Raw genomic sequence first — 18,763 nt, forward strand, 5'->3', positions numbered from 1 at the left:
ATCCAGTTCTTGTGAGAGAAGTGTGGTTAATGTAGGCCTTGTTTTTACACAGAGAGTGGTCGTGCCTGGAATGGGATAGGGTTTACTTTTGTCTTTGAATTACACAACAAGAGAACAGGCCATTCAGCCAGTGCATTCACTGACCCATTGTGCACCTATGGTGGAATCCTTGAGTGTTAATGGACTGAGGGATCTCATGGTCCAGATACATGCCCCCTAAAAGCAGCGTGCTTAAAACTTCAAAATTAGGCCATTCGGCCCATTAAGTCTGTTCCATCATGACTGATCTACTACCATCTCAACCCCCATTTTCCTGCCTTCTCCCTGTATCCTTTGACACCCTTACTAATCAATAAGCTATCAACCTCTGCTTTCCCAATGACTTGGCCTCCACATCCATCTGTGGCAATGAATTCCATAGATTCACCATCTTCTGGCTAAAAAAAAAACTCCTCATCTCTGTTCTAAAGGGACGTCCTTGAATTCTGAGGCTGTGCCTTGTGGTCCTACTTTCTCACTATTGTATACATCCTCTCCACATCCACTCTATCTGGGCCTTTTGAATACTCAGTAGGTTTCAATGTGATTTCCCCCCCCACCACCATTTTTCTTACTCCAGTGAGTACAGGCCCAGTGCTATCAAATGCTCATCATTAATCCTATCATTCATGGGATCATTCTTGTAAACCCCCTCTGGACCTTCTCCAATACTAGCACATCTCTTTCTCAGATAAGGGGCCCAAAATTGCTCACATACTCCAAGTGTGGTCTAACCAATGCCTTCTTAAAGCCTCAGCATTACATCCTCCTGTATTCTAGCCCTCTCGAAGTGAATGCAAACATTGCATTTACCTTTCTCACCGCTGACTCAGTGCCTTCATTAGTCAAGGCATTGAGTTCAAAAGTCAATGTTATAGTTTTTAAACAAAACTCTAGTTCTGCTCCATTTAGAGTATTGGTTTTATTTCTGGTCGTCTCGTTATAGGAAGGGTGTGGACATGATGCTTACAAGGAGGCTGCCTGGTTTGAAGGACTTTTGGAGGAGAAGTTGGACAAACTGTCTCTGTTTTCTCCTGAGTGGCAGAGACTGAGGGAAAATTAATTATGAAAGACATAACGAGAGTAGACGGCCTGTATCTTTTCCCCAGGATTAAAGCATTGAAAGCTCGCAGGCATGTATTTAAGGTGAGAGGGGGAAAGTACAAAGGAGATGTGTGGGACAGGTTTTTTTTAAACAGAGAGTACATTGTCAAGGACACACAATCTCTTTAATCTCCTACCATCAGGCAGAAGGTACCACAGAATTAGAACAAGGACTGTCAGGCTGGGTTAAAAACGTCTTCCCCCAGGCAGTGAGACTCCTGAACACCCTGCTACCACCCTGGGCACATTTTAATGACAGTGCCTGTAGCATTGTACTGTTGTACATTTAACAAAATGTCAAATGTACTTTATGTCAACTTGCACATCCAGAGAATATTTGTATTACCTGTTAATATTATTTTTTAAGTGCTGTATGTGATCTGTGCTTTCCACCACCTTGATCCCAGAGGAACATTGTTTTGTTCTCACTGTATAATGTGTACAGTTGAATAAGCTTGAACTTTGAGTGGTGGGTTCCCGGAATGCACTGCCAGATACGGTGTGAGGGGCAGATAGCACTGGAGCATTTTGGAGGCTCTTGGATATACAGAGAAGGATATACACGCACAAAATGCTGGAGGCACTCAGCAGGTCAGGCAGCATCAGTGCAGGGAATAAACAGCCGACATTTCAGGCTGAGACCCTTCATCACAATCGGAAAGAAGCCAGAATAAGAGGGTGGAGGGAGGGGAAAGCAGGACAACCTGGCAGGTGATAGGTGAGACCAGGTGAAGGGGAAAGTGTTCAGGTGAGGGAGGAGGGGGGATGATGTAAGAAGCTGAGAGGTGATAGGTGGAAAAAGTAAAGAGCTGAACAAGGAGGAATCTGATAGGAGAGGAGAGTGGACCATGGGAGAAAAGGAAGGAGGAGGGGAACCAGAGGGAGGTGAGGGGAAGCAAAATGGTGAGAGGGGAACCAGAATGAGGAATGGAGAGAGAGAGGGGAGAGGGGGAGAAATTACAGGAAGTCGGAAAAATCGATGTTTACGCCATCCGACAGAAATAAAATTGACTTGCGCTACGTGAGAGACTTATCAAACCTCGTGATGGTTTGTGTGATAACACCACCTATTAGATCTGACATTCAGAAAGAGGATGTTGCAGTGACAGTTTGGACATGCAGGAAAGGAAGTGTGTGAAACCAGCGGACAGAATTAGAAGTGTAAATCACCTCATCCCCGTCAGAGGGAATACCAAACGGTAACGTGGTCGTGAGTGTATTCGATAAATCAATCCAGTGGAGGATGGAAAGGACAACACAAGTTTCTGCTGAATTTGCTCAAGACGTCAAAATTATTAAACCAATGTACCAATTTTTGTAACGCTTCCTTCAAGTTGGGAGCTGGATATATGGAAAGGTGGAAGTTCCTTTGAAAGAAAATCTGCAGAGAGATTCATTTTTTATAGATGATATTTAATTTTGACCCTGAATTTTATCTTTGGGTGGCACCGTTATAACGCTATAACAGTGTCAACAATTCAAGTTCAATTGAACCGCGATCTGTAAGGAGGAATCTGTGCAGTCTTCCTCCAGGTGCTCCGGTTTCCTCCCACGCTCCAAAGATGTCCAGGTCCACAGGTTAATTGGTTCACGTGCTGTAACTGGGCAGTTGGGCTTATTTGGTCGGAAGGCCCTGTTATCATGCTGTATCTCTCAGTAAAGTAAACATTATACTGAAGGGCGTTGAGAGCAATGTTGTAGTAGTAGTAGTCATACTTTATTGATCCCGGGGGAAATTGGTTTTCATTACAGTTGCACCATAAATAATAAATAGTAATAAAACCATAAATAGTTAAATAGTAATATGTAAATTATTTATGCAGGAAATAAGTCCAGGGCTCAGGGTGTCTGACCCTCCAAGGGAGGAGTTGTAAAGTTTGATGGCCACAGGCAGGAATGACTTCCTATGACGCTCTGTGTTGCATCTCGGAGGAATGAGTCTCTGGCTGAATGTACTCCTGTGCCCACCCAGTACATTATGTAGTGGATGGGAGACATTGACCAAGATGGCATGCAACTTAGACTGCATCCTCTTTTCAGACACCACCGTGAGAGAGTCCAGTTCCATCCCCACAACATCACTGGCCTTACAAATGAGTTTGTTGATCCTGCTGGTGTCTGCTACCCTTAGCCTGCTGCCCCAGCACACAACAGCAAACATGATAGCACTGGCCACCACCGACTCGTAGAACATCCTCAGCATCGTCCGGCAGATGTTAAAGGACCTCAGTCTCCTCAGGAAATAGAGACTGCTCTGACCCTTCTTATAGATAGCCTCAGTGTTCTTTGACCAGTCCAGTTTATTGTCAATTCGTATCCCCAGGTATTTGTAATCCTCCACCATGTCCACACTGACCCCCTGGATGGAAACAGGAGATCCGCCAGGCTGGGAGAGATGGAAAGTCAGCCCATTGCTAGAGACCCAGAGGTGGGGAATTGACTGAGGGTACCAAAATGTCTGAACCCTCCTGAAGGCACCTCTAACTCACTCAGCATCCTGCCTGGGATATCACTTACTTACCTACTGCCCGTTACACCACTGGCATACATTCTCCACTGCCAGAGATGGAGCCAATGAAGGTCCCCCTTCCCTGACGGTGTTCAGGGCTTCCTTCATCGTGTCAGTAGCTTCGTCTCGGTTTTCACTGCTGTCGGCCATGCAAGTCCCAGGTGGAGACTCAGGAATACTGTCACACACAGATGGAGAAGGGTTTTTCATTGCTGTTTCCAAAACAGTTTTGTTTTACCCATCAAGGTTGTTAGCCCTGAGCTGAACCCCCAAACCTGGAGGACGAGTGGACCACTCTTACTCTGGCCTCTACCCTTTGGCCTGTTTGGCAGGAGTGACCCTACCAAGAGCCAAAGCATAAAGCCACGATTCCAGCCAACACAGCCAGCCTGCAAACCATGACAAAGTTGTGGTCCCCTTGGAGGGCTGGAGTGTCAGAATCAGGTTTATTATAGAACATAGGACAGTACAGGCCCTTCAGCCCACAATGTTGTGCTTGTAACCTACTTGAAGATCAATCTAATGCTTCCCTCCCACGTAGCTCTCCATTTTTCTATCACCTGCGTGCCTATCTAAGAGCTTTTAAAAAAGTTTCTGAAGTGTCTGCCTCCTCCACAAGGTGTTCCATGCACCCACCACTTTGTTGCTTTTTTAAAAAAAACTCACTCTGATGATCCCCCCCCGCCCACCATACTTCCTGCAAGCGACTTAAAATAATGTCATTTGCACCCTGGGGAGAAAGATTTCTGGCTATCCACTCGATCGATCCCTGTAATCCTGTTGTTCACCTCTATCTGCATGGAAGTTGGAGAACTCAGTTGTTAATTTTTCACTCAGGCGCTCTATTCTGACTGGATGGATTTCGTCACCACACTTGTATTACTCAGTGTCCAGGTCTTTAGGTCCTGGGGCTGCCTCGTGGGATGCCGGTGCTACAGTACCACGGTGGAATGTGGATCTCTGGGTCTGACGGCAGTTCCAACCAATATCCCTGCTTTTACCCAGGTAAGGTCCTGAGGTGAGTGATGCGCCCTGCCATTAACAACCCGGAGGAGCGGACCGAGTGTAGCGTATCTTAAGTTTGTCGATGATACTAAATTGCGTGGAAAAGCAAATTGTGCAGAAGATACGGAGAATCTGCAGAGAGATGTAGATAGGTTAAGTGAGTGGGCAAGGGTCGGGCAGATTGTGTATAATGTTGGTAAAGGCGAGGTCATCCACTTTGGAAGGAAAAATGGAAGAGCAGATTATTATTTAAATGGTAAAAGATTGCAGCATGCTGCTGTGCAGAGGGACTTGGGAGTGCTTGTGCATGAATCACAAAAGGCTGGTTTGCAGGTACAGCAGGCTATCAAGAAGGTAAATGGAATGTTGGCCTTCATTGCCAGAGGGATTGAATTTAAGAGCAGGGGGGTTATGCTGCAACTGTACAGGGTACTGGTGAGGCCACACCTGGAGTACTGTGTGCAATTCTGTTCTCCGTATTTGAGGAAGGATATACTGGCTTCGGAGGTGGTGCAGAGGAGGTTGACCAGGTTGATTCCAGAGATGAGGGGCTTAGTCTATGAGGGGAGATTGAGTCGCCTGGGACTGTACTCACTGGAATCCAGAAGAATGAGAGGAGATCCAGTAGGGACATTTAAAATTATGAAAGGGATGGATAAGATAGAGACAGGAAAGTTGTTTCCACTGGTAGGTGAGACTAGAACTAGGGGACATAGCCTCAAGATTCGGGGGAGTAGACTTAGGATGGAGATGAGGAGGAACTGTTTTTCCCAGCGGCTGGTGAACCTGGTGAACTCTGCCCAATGAAGCAGTCGAGACTATCTCAATAACTATATTTAAGACGAAGTTGGATAGATTTTTGCATAGTAGAGGGGTTAAGGGTTATTGGGAAAAGGCAGGTAGGTGGAGATGAGTCCATGGCCAGATCAGCCATGATGGCAGAACAGGATCAACGGGCCAGATGCCCTCCTCCTGCTGTTTCTTATGTCTTATTAGGCTAGAAAGAATGCAGAGATTTACCAGGACTCAAGGGGGAGAGCTTGGGCAGGTTGGGACGACTTTTCCTCTTTCAATATTTTTATTAATATTATATAAATTGCATAAATACAAATACAGAATTCTTAAGGATACAAGTAATACAAATTATATTACATTTAAATCACAGTAATATGATCACAGGATCCCATATTCCAAATCAATCATGTAGAAAAAAATGATTCAATTATGAAATGAAATAAAATAATTGTATTTTAATTTAAAAAATCTACCCCCACTACCAAAATGAGCTGGTTGGTAAAAAGAAGAGAAGGGGGGAAAAAAGAAATACCTTACCATATGATATAATAATAATAATAGCTCAGATCCATACTTTAATAACAGTTCAAAGATTGTGAAAATAACTCAGAAAGTGTCCCCATGACATTAGAAAATCATGTTTGGAATCAGAAATCGAACAACGAATCTTCTCTAGATCAAGGCACAACATAACAACAGACAGCCATTGAACATGAATGGGTGGGGCAGCCTCCTTCCACTTGATCAAGATCACCCTTCTGGCTATAAGAGACATAAAGGCCAATACCCACAAATTAGATGGCTTCAGTTTTGTAGCACTATCCTCAACAATACCAAACGTGGCAGTCAAAGGATTGGGCTTAAAGCTGACATTGAAATGTACAGTAAAAGTTTGAAGTACATCTTGCCAAAATTTTTCAATGCTTGGACATGTCCAAAACATATGAATTAGTGTGGCCACTCCATTAGTGCATCTATCAAAGTAAGGGGAAATATCTGCGTGGAAACGAGAGAGCTTGTCTTTAGACATATGAACTCTATGTACCACTTTGAATTGTAATAAAGAATGATGAGCACATAATGATGAAAAATTAATCAATTTTAAAATAATCTTGCAGCTCTCTTCAGATATGGAAATCTGTAAATCCTTTTCCCAGTCTCCTTTAATTTTATCTAAAGAGGCATTTTTCAGTCCCAACAGCAGGCTGTAAATGTAAGATATTGAACCATTGTCAAAGGGTTTCAGATTAAAAATTGTATCTATTATATTCTTATCTGGACTTGTAGGAAATATATGTAATTGAGATCTTAAAAAATCTCTAATCTGTAAGTATTGAAAAAAGTGGGTACTGGAAAGGTTAAATTTTGTTGAAAGTTGCACAAAAGAAGAGAGATTCCCTCCATCAAACAAATCCTGAAATCGCTTAATACCCAATCTATCCCATTCTTCAAAAGATAAGTCAATTAAAGATGGTTTTAAAAAAAATTAGAAAAGATGGGACTCAAGAGGGAGAATCTCAATAAACCAAAATATTTTCTCAACTGTAACCAAATCCTCAAAGTATGTTTGACCACCACATTGTCCGTTAGTTTATTTAAAGATAAAGGAAGTGAGGATCCAAGTAAAGAAATAATGGAAAATTTCATAAGAGTTGACTTCCAAAGAAACCCATATAGGGCAATTCTCATGGTTAATGTAATATATCCAGAATGTAATATTTCATATATTAACTGCTCAATAATATAACCTAAAATTGGGTAAGGCAAAGCCTCTGTTCTGTGTGGTTTTTTGAAGGTGAGCTTTATTTATACGAGGTTTTTTATTCTTCCATATAGAGGAAGAAAGAATTTAATCCAAAGAGTCAAAAAAAGATTTAGGAATAAAAACAGGCACAGCTTGAAAAAGGTATATAAATTTATATAGATACTCATTTTAATAGAATTAATTTTGCCAATCAGTGATAAAGAGAGAGATGACCAATTAGAGAGTTTTTTTTAAAACATAATTCATTAAAGTTAAAAAATTTTCCTTAAATAAATCTTTATAATTCTTAGTAATTGTTACTCCTATGTAAATTGTTTTCTTAAAATTTTAAAAGGTTAATATCAGTTGATATTAAATTGTTTAAAGGAAACAGTTCACTCTTATGTAAATTTAATTTATATCCTGATAACTGACTAAAATTAGTCAGTAAACAGAACACAAATGGTAAAGAGGTTGTAACATTAGATGTAAAAAGCAATAAGTCATCAGCATAGAGCGACACTTTATGGATAGTACCTCTCCTTAAAATACCAGTAATTTCTTTAGGCTCTCGAAAAGCAATTGCTAAGGTTTCTAATACCAATCAAAAAGCAGAGGGCTCAAAGGACAACCTTGTCTAGTTCCACGATGGAGTTTAAAGGGTTTAGAATTCTGAAGATTAGAAAGAACCTGAGTGGAGTAATTTAATCCAATGAATAAAATTAGGTCCAAAATTAAGTTTTTCTAAGGATGTAAGTAGATAATTCCATTCAACTCTGTCAAAGGCCTTCTCCGCATCCAAAGATATCACACATTCCGATATTTCCTTGGATGGAGAGTGCATAACATTTAACAAATGCCGTATATTAAAATGAGAATTTTGATTTGCAAGTCTGCGAGCCAACACTTTAGATAAAATTTTAGTATCAAAACTGAGTAAAGAGATGGGTCTATATGAAGAACATTTAGTAGGATTCTTATTCTTTTTGAGAATAAGCGAAATGGAAGCTTCATAAAAAGACTGCGGTAATCTTCCTACCTTAAAGGAATCTGTAAGGGTAGAACATAAGTGTGGTATAAGAAAGGAGGAAAAAGCCTTATAAAACTCTCCAGAGTATCCATCGGGTCCTGGGGATTTCCCAGAATGCAATTCTCGAATAGCCTGAGCACTTTCCTCCTGGAAAATGGGTTGATCCAATTGCCTACGATCATCTATCGAAAGATTAGGAATATTTAATTGATCTAAAAAATTATTCATTGCAGTATTACCATTGACAGAGTCAGAACTATACGATTTGGAATAAAATTCCCTAAAAGTGTCATTAATTTCAAAGTGGTCAGTTGTCATGTCCCTATTAATTTTACGTATTTCTTTAATTTGCCACTTGGCTATAAATGGCTTCAATTGATTAGCCAGTAGCTTACCAGTTTTATCTCCGTGAGTATAAAATTGACTTCTATCTTTTAAAAGCTGGCTTTCAATTGGATACGTTAAAAGAAGATCATATTTAGCTTTGGTTTCAATACGTGTCTTATATGTTTCAGGATCAGGTACCAAAGCATATTTATGGTTCAGTTGTTTTAACTAATTAGGTGGTTCGTTTTTCTCTTTGTTAACTTTTTTAATGATGTTTGCAGTATAAGAAATAATTTGACCCCGGATATATGCTTTAAAAGTATCCCATATAATAAGACTAGACGTCGCTTCCTTTTTTTAAATTAATTTTTTAATGCATTTCTACAAGAAACTACAGAAGGAGAACCCAACAACAAAATGGAGATTTATACAGTGCGAAACAAACAAATCCAATATGTAATTCATAAAAATAAGGGAAAAAAAGCACCCAAAAGAGAAGTATGTAAAATTAATATCCACCCCAACCTCCCACTGAAAAAAGAAATACCCAGGCCAACCATTGTGCATATAAAAGAAAAAAATCAATCGGAGCATTCAGCCCCAGAGAACTGTAAACATATATAGGAAAAAAGAAAGTATAATGCCAACTACCAAAAGTATAATGTAATTCACAACAAAAAACCGTATAACTTACCAAAAAAAAGCTGGAAGTAAGAGATTGTAGCAACAAAAAAAAGGATAAACTTACCCTAAAGAAGAACTGTGAAAATATTCAAGAAAAGGTCTCCACACCTTATGAAACTTTACGTACAAATTGAGAAGTGAATAATTAATCTTTTCAAGGTCTAAACAGGCCATAATATCACTCAGCCATTGAGCATGAGTGGGTGGGGCAGCATCTTTCCACCTAAGGAGAACCAACCGTCTAGCCAAGGGAGAGGCAGAAGATAATGTTCGGCATTTAGTGGGACTCAAGTGCAAACTTACATCACCCAAGATGCCAAAAAGAGCAACCAGAGGGTTAAATTCTAAATGACAATTAAGAATATGAGCAACATACATCAAAGTTGCTGGTGAACGCAGCAGGCCAGGCAGCATCTATAGGAAGAGGCGCAGTCGACGTTTCAGGCCGAGACCCTTCGTCAGGACTAACATATTAAGAATATGAGATAGGGTTGAAAAAACTTCTCTCCAAAATTTCTCTAGGTGCAAAACATATGAATAAGGGAAGCCTCAGCCCCTTTACACTTATCACAGACAGGACTAATGTCAGGATAAAACCGTGATAATTTAGTTTTAGACATGTGAACCCTGTGTACAACCTTAAACTGCATAAGGCAGTGGCGAGCACATAGAGAGGTTGAGTTGACTGACTTAAGAATTAAAGCCCAAACCACATCAGATAAGGAGATAATTACATCTTGTTCCCAGGCAGTTCTAATTTTATCGAAAGGGGCACGCCTCAAAATCACTAACTTATCCCAAATAGAAGAAATTAAACCTTTACCCAATGGATTGATACAAAGAAACAAATCCAGAACATTTATCTCAGGAATGTTTGATATCAAAGTGTTAATGAAATGTCTAATTTGAAGATATCTAAAGAAATGAGTATTAGGTAGATTAAAGTTTACAGACAATTGTTGAAAAGTTGCAAAATGGTTACCAATGAAAAGATCTTCAAAGCGCCTCATACCCTTTCTATGCCAGTCGTAAAATGTTGAATCTTGCATAGAAGGTAGGAAAAGATAATTGTGTAAAATAGGGCTAAAGAGAGAAAAACCATGAGGACCATTACATTTTCTGAACTGAGCCCATATTCTTAAAGTGTGTCTGATGAGAGGAATAACAATATGTCTAGGCAAATGACAAGGAAGTGTGGAACCGAGAAGTACAGAAATAGAAAGGTCCTTAGTAGAGTTCAACTCCATTGCCACCCATTTTGGGCAGTCAGACTTATTATGGAAGAAAGACCAAAAAATAAGACAACGAATATTGGTGGCCCAATAATATAAATGAAAATTAGACAAGGCTTCCCTTTTAGATTTTTGAAGATGAGATTTATTAAGTCTAGGGCGTTTATCCTTCCATAGATAAGATGAAATAATAGAATCTAACCCATCAATAAAAGCTTTAGAAATAAAAATTGGTAAAGACCGAAATAGATACAAAAATTTAGGAAGGATATACATTTTAATAACATTAATACGACCTACAAGAGACATAGACAAGGGTGACCACTGTGTCAAACTCTGTTTTGCAGAGTTTAGAAGATTAGTAAAATTTTCTGGAAAAAGATTCTTGAAGTTCCTTGTTACTGTAATACCAAGATAAGTGAATTGATTGTTAACTACTTTAAAAGGGAGGTCGTGGAATACTAAAGCTTGTGCTTCTCTATTGATGGGAAAGAGTTCAGTCTTATGTAAATTAAGTTTATAACCAGAAAGTTGGCTAAATTTATTAAGAAGTGAAAACATTGAGGGTAAGGAGGTAGTTGGGTTTGATATAAAAAGTAAAAGATCGTCAGCATAAAGGGAAACTTTATGCTCAACACCTCCCCTCTAAATCCCCATCACTTCAGCACAACTATGAAACACAATGGCAAGTGGCTGTATAGCCAGATGGAAGGGTAAAGGACTGAAAGGGCAACTGTGATGAGTGCTGTGTTTAAGACTGAAAGACTGGGATAGCTGAGAGTTGGTCAAAACAGAAGTGGTGGGACATGAATATAGCAACTTAATCCATGTAGTAAAACTTTGTCCAAAATCAAATTTATCTAAAACCACAAAAAGGTAATTCCACTGGACGCGATCGAACACTTTCTCCGCATCTAGAGAAATAACACGTTCAGGAATCCCAGCTGAGGGTGAATATAAGATATTAAATAAGTGCCATATATTAAAAAAGTGAAGATGATTTTTGATAAAACCAGTTTGATTTTCAGAAATAATAGAGGGTATGTTTTCTAATCTACGAGCCAAAACTTTAGCCAACATTTTAACATCGACATTTAATAAAGAAATCGGCCTATATGAAGAACATTCTGTCGGATCTTTACCTTTTTTGGCTAAAAGAATGATACATGCCTTGTTAAGTGATGCAGACAATTTACCATGCTTAAACAAATCGGATAGAACTAAGAATAATTGAGACGAAAGCAGTGAAGAAAATGATCTATAAAATTCTGCTGAAAAGCCATCAGGTCCAGGAGATTTACCCAACCGTAATGCAGAGATGGCAGATGATATTTCCTCCAATGATAATGAGTTTTGCTTTAAAGTCAGAAGAGAGCGAAGGAATATTTAAACTATTTAAAAAATGCTCAACCAAGATATTCTCATTTAAAGATTCAGAAGTATAAAGTTGAGAATAATAGTTCTTAAATGTGTCATTGATATCAGAATGATTCGAAGTAATGTTCCCATTTCTCATTCGAATTTTTGTGACTTGTTTAGCTTTAGAGCGTCTTAGTTGGTTAACTAAAAACTTACTGGACTTATCCCCATGAATATAAAATTGGCTCTAACTTTCAAGAAGTTGGCATTCAATTGGCCGAGTGGAGATGAGGTCAAATTTAGTTTGAAGTTCTACTCTCTTCTTATATAATTCAGGATTTTTGGTCTGGGCATATATTTGGTCTGTTGCTTTAATTTGACCAATCAAGTCTAAACCTCTAAATAGGTCTTTCTTTTCAGATTCGCAGTATATGAAATTATTCGATCCCTCAAATATGCTTTCATGGCATCCCAGACGACCTGGGATGAGATTTTAGATGACATGTTAGTACTTATTAAAAAAAAAAAGTTATCTGGTCCTTCATAAATTTTACAAACTCATTGTCCGACAGCAAGGTCAGATTAAGATGCCGATGCTTGTTCATTTGAGGAAGAGCAGGGAAATTTATGGACAGGGTAACTGGGGCATGATCCAAAATCACTATATTCTGATAGTCGCAAGAGCGAACAGATGGAATCAGCTGATTATCCATTAAGAAATAATCAATTCTAGTAAAAGTATGATGAACATGTGAAAAAAAGGAATAATCTCTCTCAGGATGGAAAAAACGCCACGCATCAAAAATACCATAATTAGAAAGGAAAGAGTGAATAGATAAAGCAGATTTACTAGGGAGTCTAGGAACAGAAGAGAATCGATCCAATACTGGATCTAACCAACAATTAAAATCACCATCCAATATGACAGAATATAAACTCGTCAGGCAGTAAAGAAAAAAAACGGTCAAAAAAATCCACATCATCTGAAAAGGGAGCATAGAGGTTAGCCAAGACTACCCTATTATTATACAATTTCCCAGAGACAATAATAAAACGACTATTTGTATCCAAAATTTTGTTGTGAAGCTCAAAGGGAGCATTCTGGTTAATAAGAATTGGAAACCCCCCCCCCCCCCGGCTTTAGCTGAAAAAGCAGAATGGAAGTGCTATCCCACCCACCTAGACATAAGGCGAGAGTTACCAAAACTATAAATATGTGTTTCTGGCAAAAAAGCAATGTCAGCTTTGAGCTGCTTGAGATGTGAAAACACCTTCCTTCTTTTAACAGGATGGTTCAATCCCTTAACATTCCAGTTTATAAGATTCAACGGGCTAACCATTGTCATACAAAAAAACATCTAGGGTAGTAGGCATAAATATGGACAAACATTCTAATAACAGCTCTGGGGCAAAAGTAAGAAACAAGAAAATCAGGACAGAAAAAGTCCTGAATAACTAAGGGTTGTTTAAATAGTGTTGGCACTAGGAAACCTTCCCCCACTCAGAACCCAAAGCAAGAAGGCTACCAAAGAACAGCAGCAAGCTCTTCAGGAAAAATCTACCCCTAACCCCAACTTTCAGATTCTGTGTAGCTTCATGAGCTCCATTTAATTAACAGTTTTAAAAAAACAGAGAGCTTATGCACTTGGAATTAAAATTGTACATAAAGAAGAGAAAGAAAACAATACTATCAAAAAGTGTTAGACTTAACTTGAAATAATAATCCAGATTACCATACCTGTGAAGAAAAAAAATAAAATTTAAAAAGAAAACGGGAAAAAAAAACAAAAGAAAAAAAAGTACCAATCGGTCATTTTAAATAATCAAATCGAGTCTGAAGGAGACACCGTAGCAAGGAGACTTTCAAAAAAATTTCTGAACTTCTTATAGCAGAGTTAAACCATTTTCAGTAATTTAAAAATAATTTAGGAGTCCCCATAGCAAAGAGACTTTCAGTAAATTTCTGAACTTCTTATAGCAGAGTTAAACCATTTTCAGTAATTTAAAAATTAAATTTAAAAGGAAAACAAGAAATATTTTTTTTAAAAAGAGAAAAAAATAGTAATTGGCTATTTTAAGTAATCAAATGGAGTCTGAAAGAGACACCATAGCAAGGAGACTTTGGCTAAAGTTCTAAACTTCTTATAGCAGAGTTAAACCATTTTCAGTAATTTAAACATTAATTAAGAAGAAGAAGTCACCATAGCAAGGAGACTTCCAGTAAATTTCTGAATTACTTATAGCAGAGTTAAACCATTTTCAGTAATATTAAAAATTAAATTTAAAAGGGAAACAAAAAAAAAGAAAACAGAGGAAAAAAAACACTCGGCCATTTTAAATAATCAAATCGAGTCTGAAGAAATCACAATGACAAGGAGACTTTTGATAAATTTCTAAACTTCTTATACCAGAAATAAACCATTTTCACTCATTTTAAAATTTAATTTAAAAGGAAACTGAAAAAATAAGAAAAAAACCAAGGAGAGAAAAAAAATAGTAATCAGCCCTTTTAAATAATCAGATTGAGTCTGAAGAAGTCGTAACAGCAGGAGATTTTCGATGAATTCCTGAGCTTCTGTAACAGAGTTGAACCATTTTTTGTCCTCAGTACTAAGATTTATTCGAAGATGGGTGGGGTAATGTAGCGAGGGCCTAAGTCCATGATTGTAAAACACTTTCATTACACCTTTGTATTTGGCGCGCAGCCTCAAAACTTGAGCATAATCTTGTTTTAAAATTTTTTATTTTTATTTGGATAAGGAATTCACAAGTATCATGAACTTTTTTCACATGTATAACCTTTTCCATTTTTTTACTATATGTATAAATCTATAATTATTTATACATTCCTAAGTACACATTGAGATGATATAAAAAGTAATTAGGCACTTGAATAGATAATTATGTGCAGTTGTAATTCTACTCTATTAGGCTAAGTAATGATATTAGTTGTTAAGAAAAATAGTAGTAATAGTGGATTAATAATTTCCATATATCTCTTCTGGACCTTTTCTTTCTGGTCCAAAATATTGTAAGTAAGCCTATGTAACTACCAATGTAGGTGTTTATATCCTAACTCGTTCATGTTTGCTCCTACCCCCAAACATAATTATCCAATCCCTATGTACTTACTTAATTTTATCATCTTTTCCCTTTCCCAAATCTTCTCCTTTACTTGTGTTAGTTCTCCTTTTTCCAAAAAAAACAGTAAACATTTGGACCAAGGGTGCTTACGTTAGCAATATTACTGTGTTGATGAGGAGAGCAGTATAAATCATTAGGAGAGTCATCTAAAGTCTGCTCGCTTTGGGGTTATATATTCAATCCATTTATTCCAGATTTGATAAAATTTTTCTTTTTGAATTCTCAGAGAGTAAGTCATCTTTTCCATTTTAAATATTTCCAAGATAATTTTGTGCTAATCTTCTAATGTAGGTGGTATTGGATTTAGCCACTTTCTAGTGATTGATTTCTTACTTGCCACTAAAAAGGCCTGCAGCAACTTTATATCTTTCTTCTGTTCAAGAAACAATACATGCCCCAAATAGAGCATCTCAAAGTTCAGATGTATCTGGGTCTTATGTTCTATGAATACCTTTCCAATATAAACCTAATTCAGGGCAATCCCAGAAAATATGGAAATGATTTGCCTCCTTGGAGCCGCCACCTTCTCCAACACGTCACGTTTGTGTCTTTTGTTTTTCCTGATATGGGGTCTTGAAGTATCTTATAATATTTTCCAACAATGTTCTCTCCAAGTCAAAGAGTTAGTCAAAGACCACTGAAAGCTGCGTATTTTCCCCCAAGCCTCCTCTGAAAGTACCAACCTCACTTCTTTCTCCCACTTCTCTTTAATATACAATGTGTTTACATTTTTAGCATGGGAGAGTGCATTACATAATCGAGAAGCAGATTTACTTGGTATTGAAATGTAAGCCAAATTCAGAATCTTGAAAAATTCTAATTCTACTGTTGATAAGTCTATATATCTACAACTCTGGTTAACATAGTGTCGTACTTGAAGGTACCCAAAAAAGTCATTGTGTTCTAGGCCATGTTTGTCCTGCAGGAATTGGAAACTTCGTAATACTCTTTTATGTATAAATGAGAGGTAGGTTGTAAGACCTTTCTTTATCCATAGTTCAAATCTTTTGTCTCCTCTGTTGGGAAGGAATTCGGTATCATATGCACACCATCTGAAAAGTTTTAACATGTTATTGATTTCACATGAATTAACCACTTTCTGCCATACTTTTAATGTAAGATTTATCCAGCTGTTTTTAAACTTTTCCAATTGGGCCATCAATCCTTTGTGTGCTATGAAGGTGGGAGCGTAATCTTCAACAATATGAATGGGCTGGCCCTGATAAAGCAATTTTCCTCTTCGACGTGCTTCCACAATCAAAAGGTTTTTCACCTGATAGCGATGAAAACAAAGTATAACTGGGCATGGCCGGGAGCCCAGTTCAGGCTTAGAATGAAATACCTGTATACGGTGGGCTCTGTCTAACTCAGGTAAATTCGGAAGAGCATCTTTCCCAAAAACCTCACAAAGTAAGGAGGAAAAAAATTCAACAGAAGCTCTGCTTTCGCTAGCCTCTGGCAGACTGAGGGTACGTAAATTGTGCCTTCTGCTCCGACCTTCGAGATTAGCTATTTTGGATGATAACTTGGTGTTATTCTCACTCAAATTAGATCAAACCTCTTCCAGCTGCTGAACATGACATTTTAAATCTCCGGTTTCTGAGTCAAGATGAGAAAGACGAACGGCATGTTCCTCCACTTTGGAATTAATTTGATCCAATTTTGACTCCAACGAACTGAAGGAAGACTTAAATTCAGATATAATCTCTCGGCGGTGCTGGTCCAGAATGGCGATAATGTTGGCAGAGCCAGAAGCAGTCAGAGAAACTTACTTTTTCCCAGCTTTAGAGGGCTTGAAGGCCATTGTAAAACAGACGTATTCGCAGGCAGGTAGGAGAACAAAAAAAAATTAGCAGTCTAGAGTAGAAAAAGGAAGATGAGAAGTGCAGAGGTGAGAAATAAAATGGAGCGACAATTTTAAGCGATTAACCTATCGCCATCTTACCAGAAGTCCCGACTAGACATCTCTTCCAACGTATTTTCTTCAAAAAAAAAGAGTAATTTGATTCTCCATAAATTTATCCTCATCCGATAATAGAGTTAAATTAAATTGCCAGAATCTACTCATAGGGATAGGACCAGGGAGATTTAAAGATAGAAGTACAGGAGAGTGGTCAGAAATAGCAATCTCTATATTCAATCGATTGAACCAGTGGAATCACTTGACTGTCAATTTAAAAAAAAATCAATCCTGGTATAAGAATGATGGACATGAGAGAAAAAAGAATACTCCCTGTCTGTTGGATAAAGGAAACGCCAAGCATCAACTATACCACATTTAGTTAGAAAGGATTGGATAAGCAAAGCTGATTTATTAAGTGTGGCTGGTTTGACAGATGAGCAATCTAATACTGGATCTAACCAGCATTTTAAATCTCCTCCCATCACAAGAGAGTAAGTACACAAATCTGGCAAAAATGAAAAGAGACGTTCAAAAAATCCTGGATCATCTACATTGGGGGCATATACATTAGCAAAAACAATCAATTTACTGTCTAAACTCCCTGATACAGTACCAAATCGACCATTAGGGTCCGAAACAACTTTATGCTGAATAAAGGAAACTGTATTATCTACAAAAATCGAAACTGATTTTGCATTAAACGAAGAATGGAATTGCATATCCTTCCACCGGGTAAAAAAGCGTAAGCTATCACAGCTGCGTATGTGCGTTTCTTGTAAGGAAATAATGTGTGCTTTTAATTTTTTAATATAAGCAAACCCTTTGTTCCATTTAATGGGGTGATTCAGCCCTTTCACATTCAAACTAAATAAGTTAATGTTTCGAACCATTTTAAATACAAATCATCATGTAATTAAAAGATCTAGCCATAAGTTATTAAGACTAGTAAGCAAACCGTAAGGTAAGATGGTCAAACAGGCAATCATATAATCAACCCAACACAGCTCCTAGAGAGAAATCAGCCCTAATCCTCCCCCACCCAAAGCCAGAAAGCTGACCAATAGACTGTCAGCGAGCTAACAACTAAGTTCCGTCCCCAAAAAATCCTGTTGACAGAAACTCCGGTCCTACAAGATCAAATATGTCCCTACCAAGACACAACATAAAAAGAAAAATAACTCAGTATTCGAAAATATAAAAGGATCAGTTTAAACAAATTCAAAGAAAGCTATATTAAAATAAAACCTCAAAAAGGGATATAATAAAAAAGTATCAAAAAAAACAAAAGACAATATATGATCAGCCAAAACGTAAGCTTATTGAAACCTTATTTCAAATTCATATTAACAGAGGAAAAAATTGATCAAATAAGAAATATAACAGTTTTAGACTTCATCCTTCAGAAACTCTTTTGCTTCTTCAACCGATTTTATTCTTTTTCACAATCCACTTTCAAAACAATACTCAGACGGGTGGGAAACCAAAGGGATGGTTTAAAATCCATTATTATAAGTTCTGACATAACTTCTTTATATTTGATACGATCAGCCATAACTTCAGGCGAGTAATCTTCCACAAATCTGACCTTATAACCATGGAAATCGATCATTCCTTGTTGACAGGTATGGCGAATTAAAAGGTCCTTAATACGAAATTCATGAAAACTTAGAATGACCGACCTGGGTCTCGCTGCCGATGACAATGGCTTCGAAGTCGGCGAGCAATATGTTCAATCGAACTTCGGCTCAGGAGTGAATAGAACAGGGAATAGCTGTTTCAGAAAGTTTGCAAAGAACTTTGTAGGGTCAGCACCTTCAATTGATTCTTCAAGACCCAGAATTCGCAAGTTATTTCTCCTGTTTCTATTTCCTGGACTGATAATCCTTTT

At 37.9% G+C, this 18,763-nt stretch overlaps 1 protein-coding gene across 2 annotated transcripts in view; it reads left to right on the plus strand.

Annotated features, from left to right (window-relative positions):
• Nucleotides 1–18,763, plus strand: part of lrrc24 (leucine rich repeat containing 24) — a 48,716-nt gene that overhangs the window by 10,758 nt on the left and 19,195 nt on the right. For both annotated transcript variants that reach the window (XM_063044629.1, XM_063044631.1), the window contains exon 2: nt 4,490–4,657. In XM_063044629.1, the coding sequence (XP_062900699.1) occupies nt 4,508–4,657 (150 nt within the window). In that variant the 5' untranslated portion in view covers nt 4,490–4,507. The remainder of the gene's footprint in view (nt 1–4,489; nt 4,658–18,763) is intronic.

This window comes from Mobula hypostoma, chromosome 3, assembly GCF_963921235.1.
Source record: "Mobula hypostoma chromosome 3, sMobHyp1.1, whole genome shotgun sequence".
NCBI classification, from domain to species: domain Eukaryota; kingdom Metazoa; phylum Chordata; class Chondrichthyes; order Myliobatiformes; family Myliobatidae; genus Mobula; species Mobula hypostoma.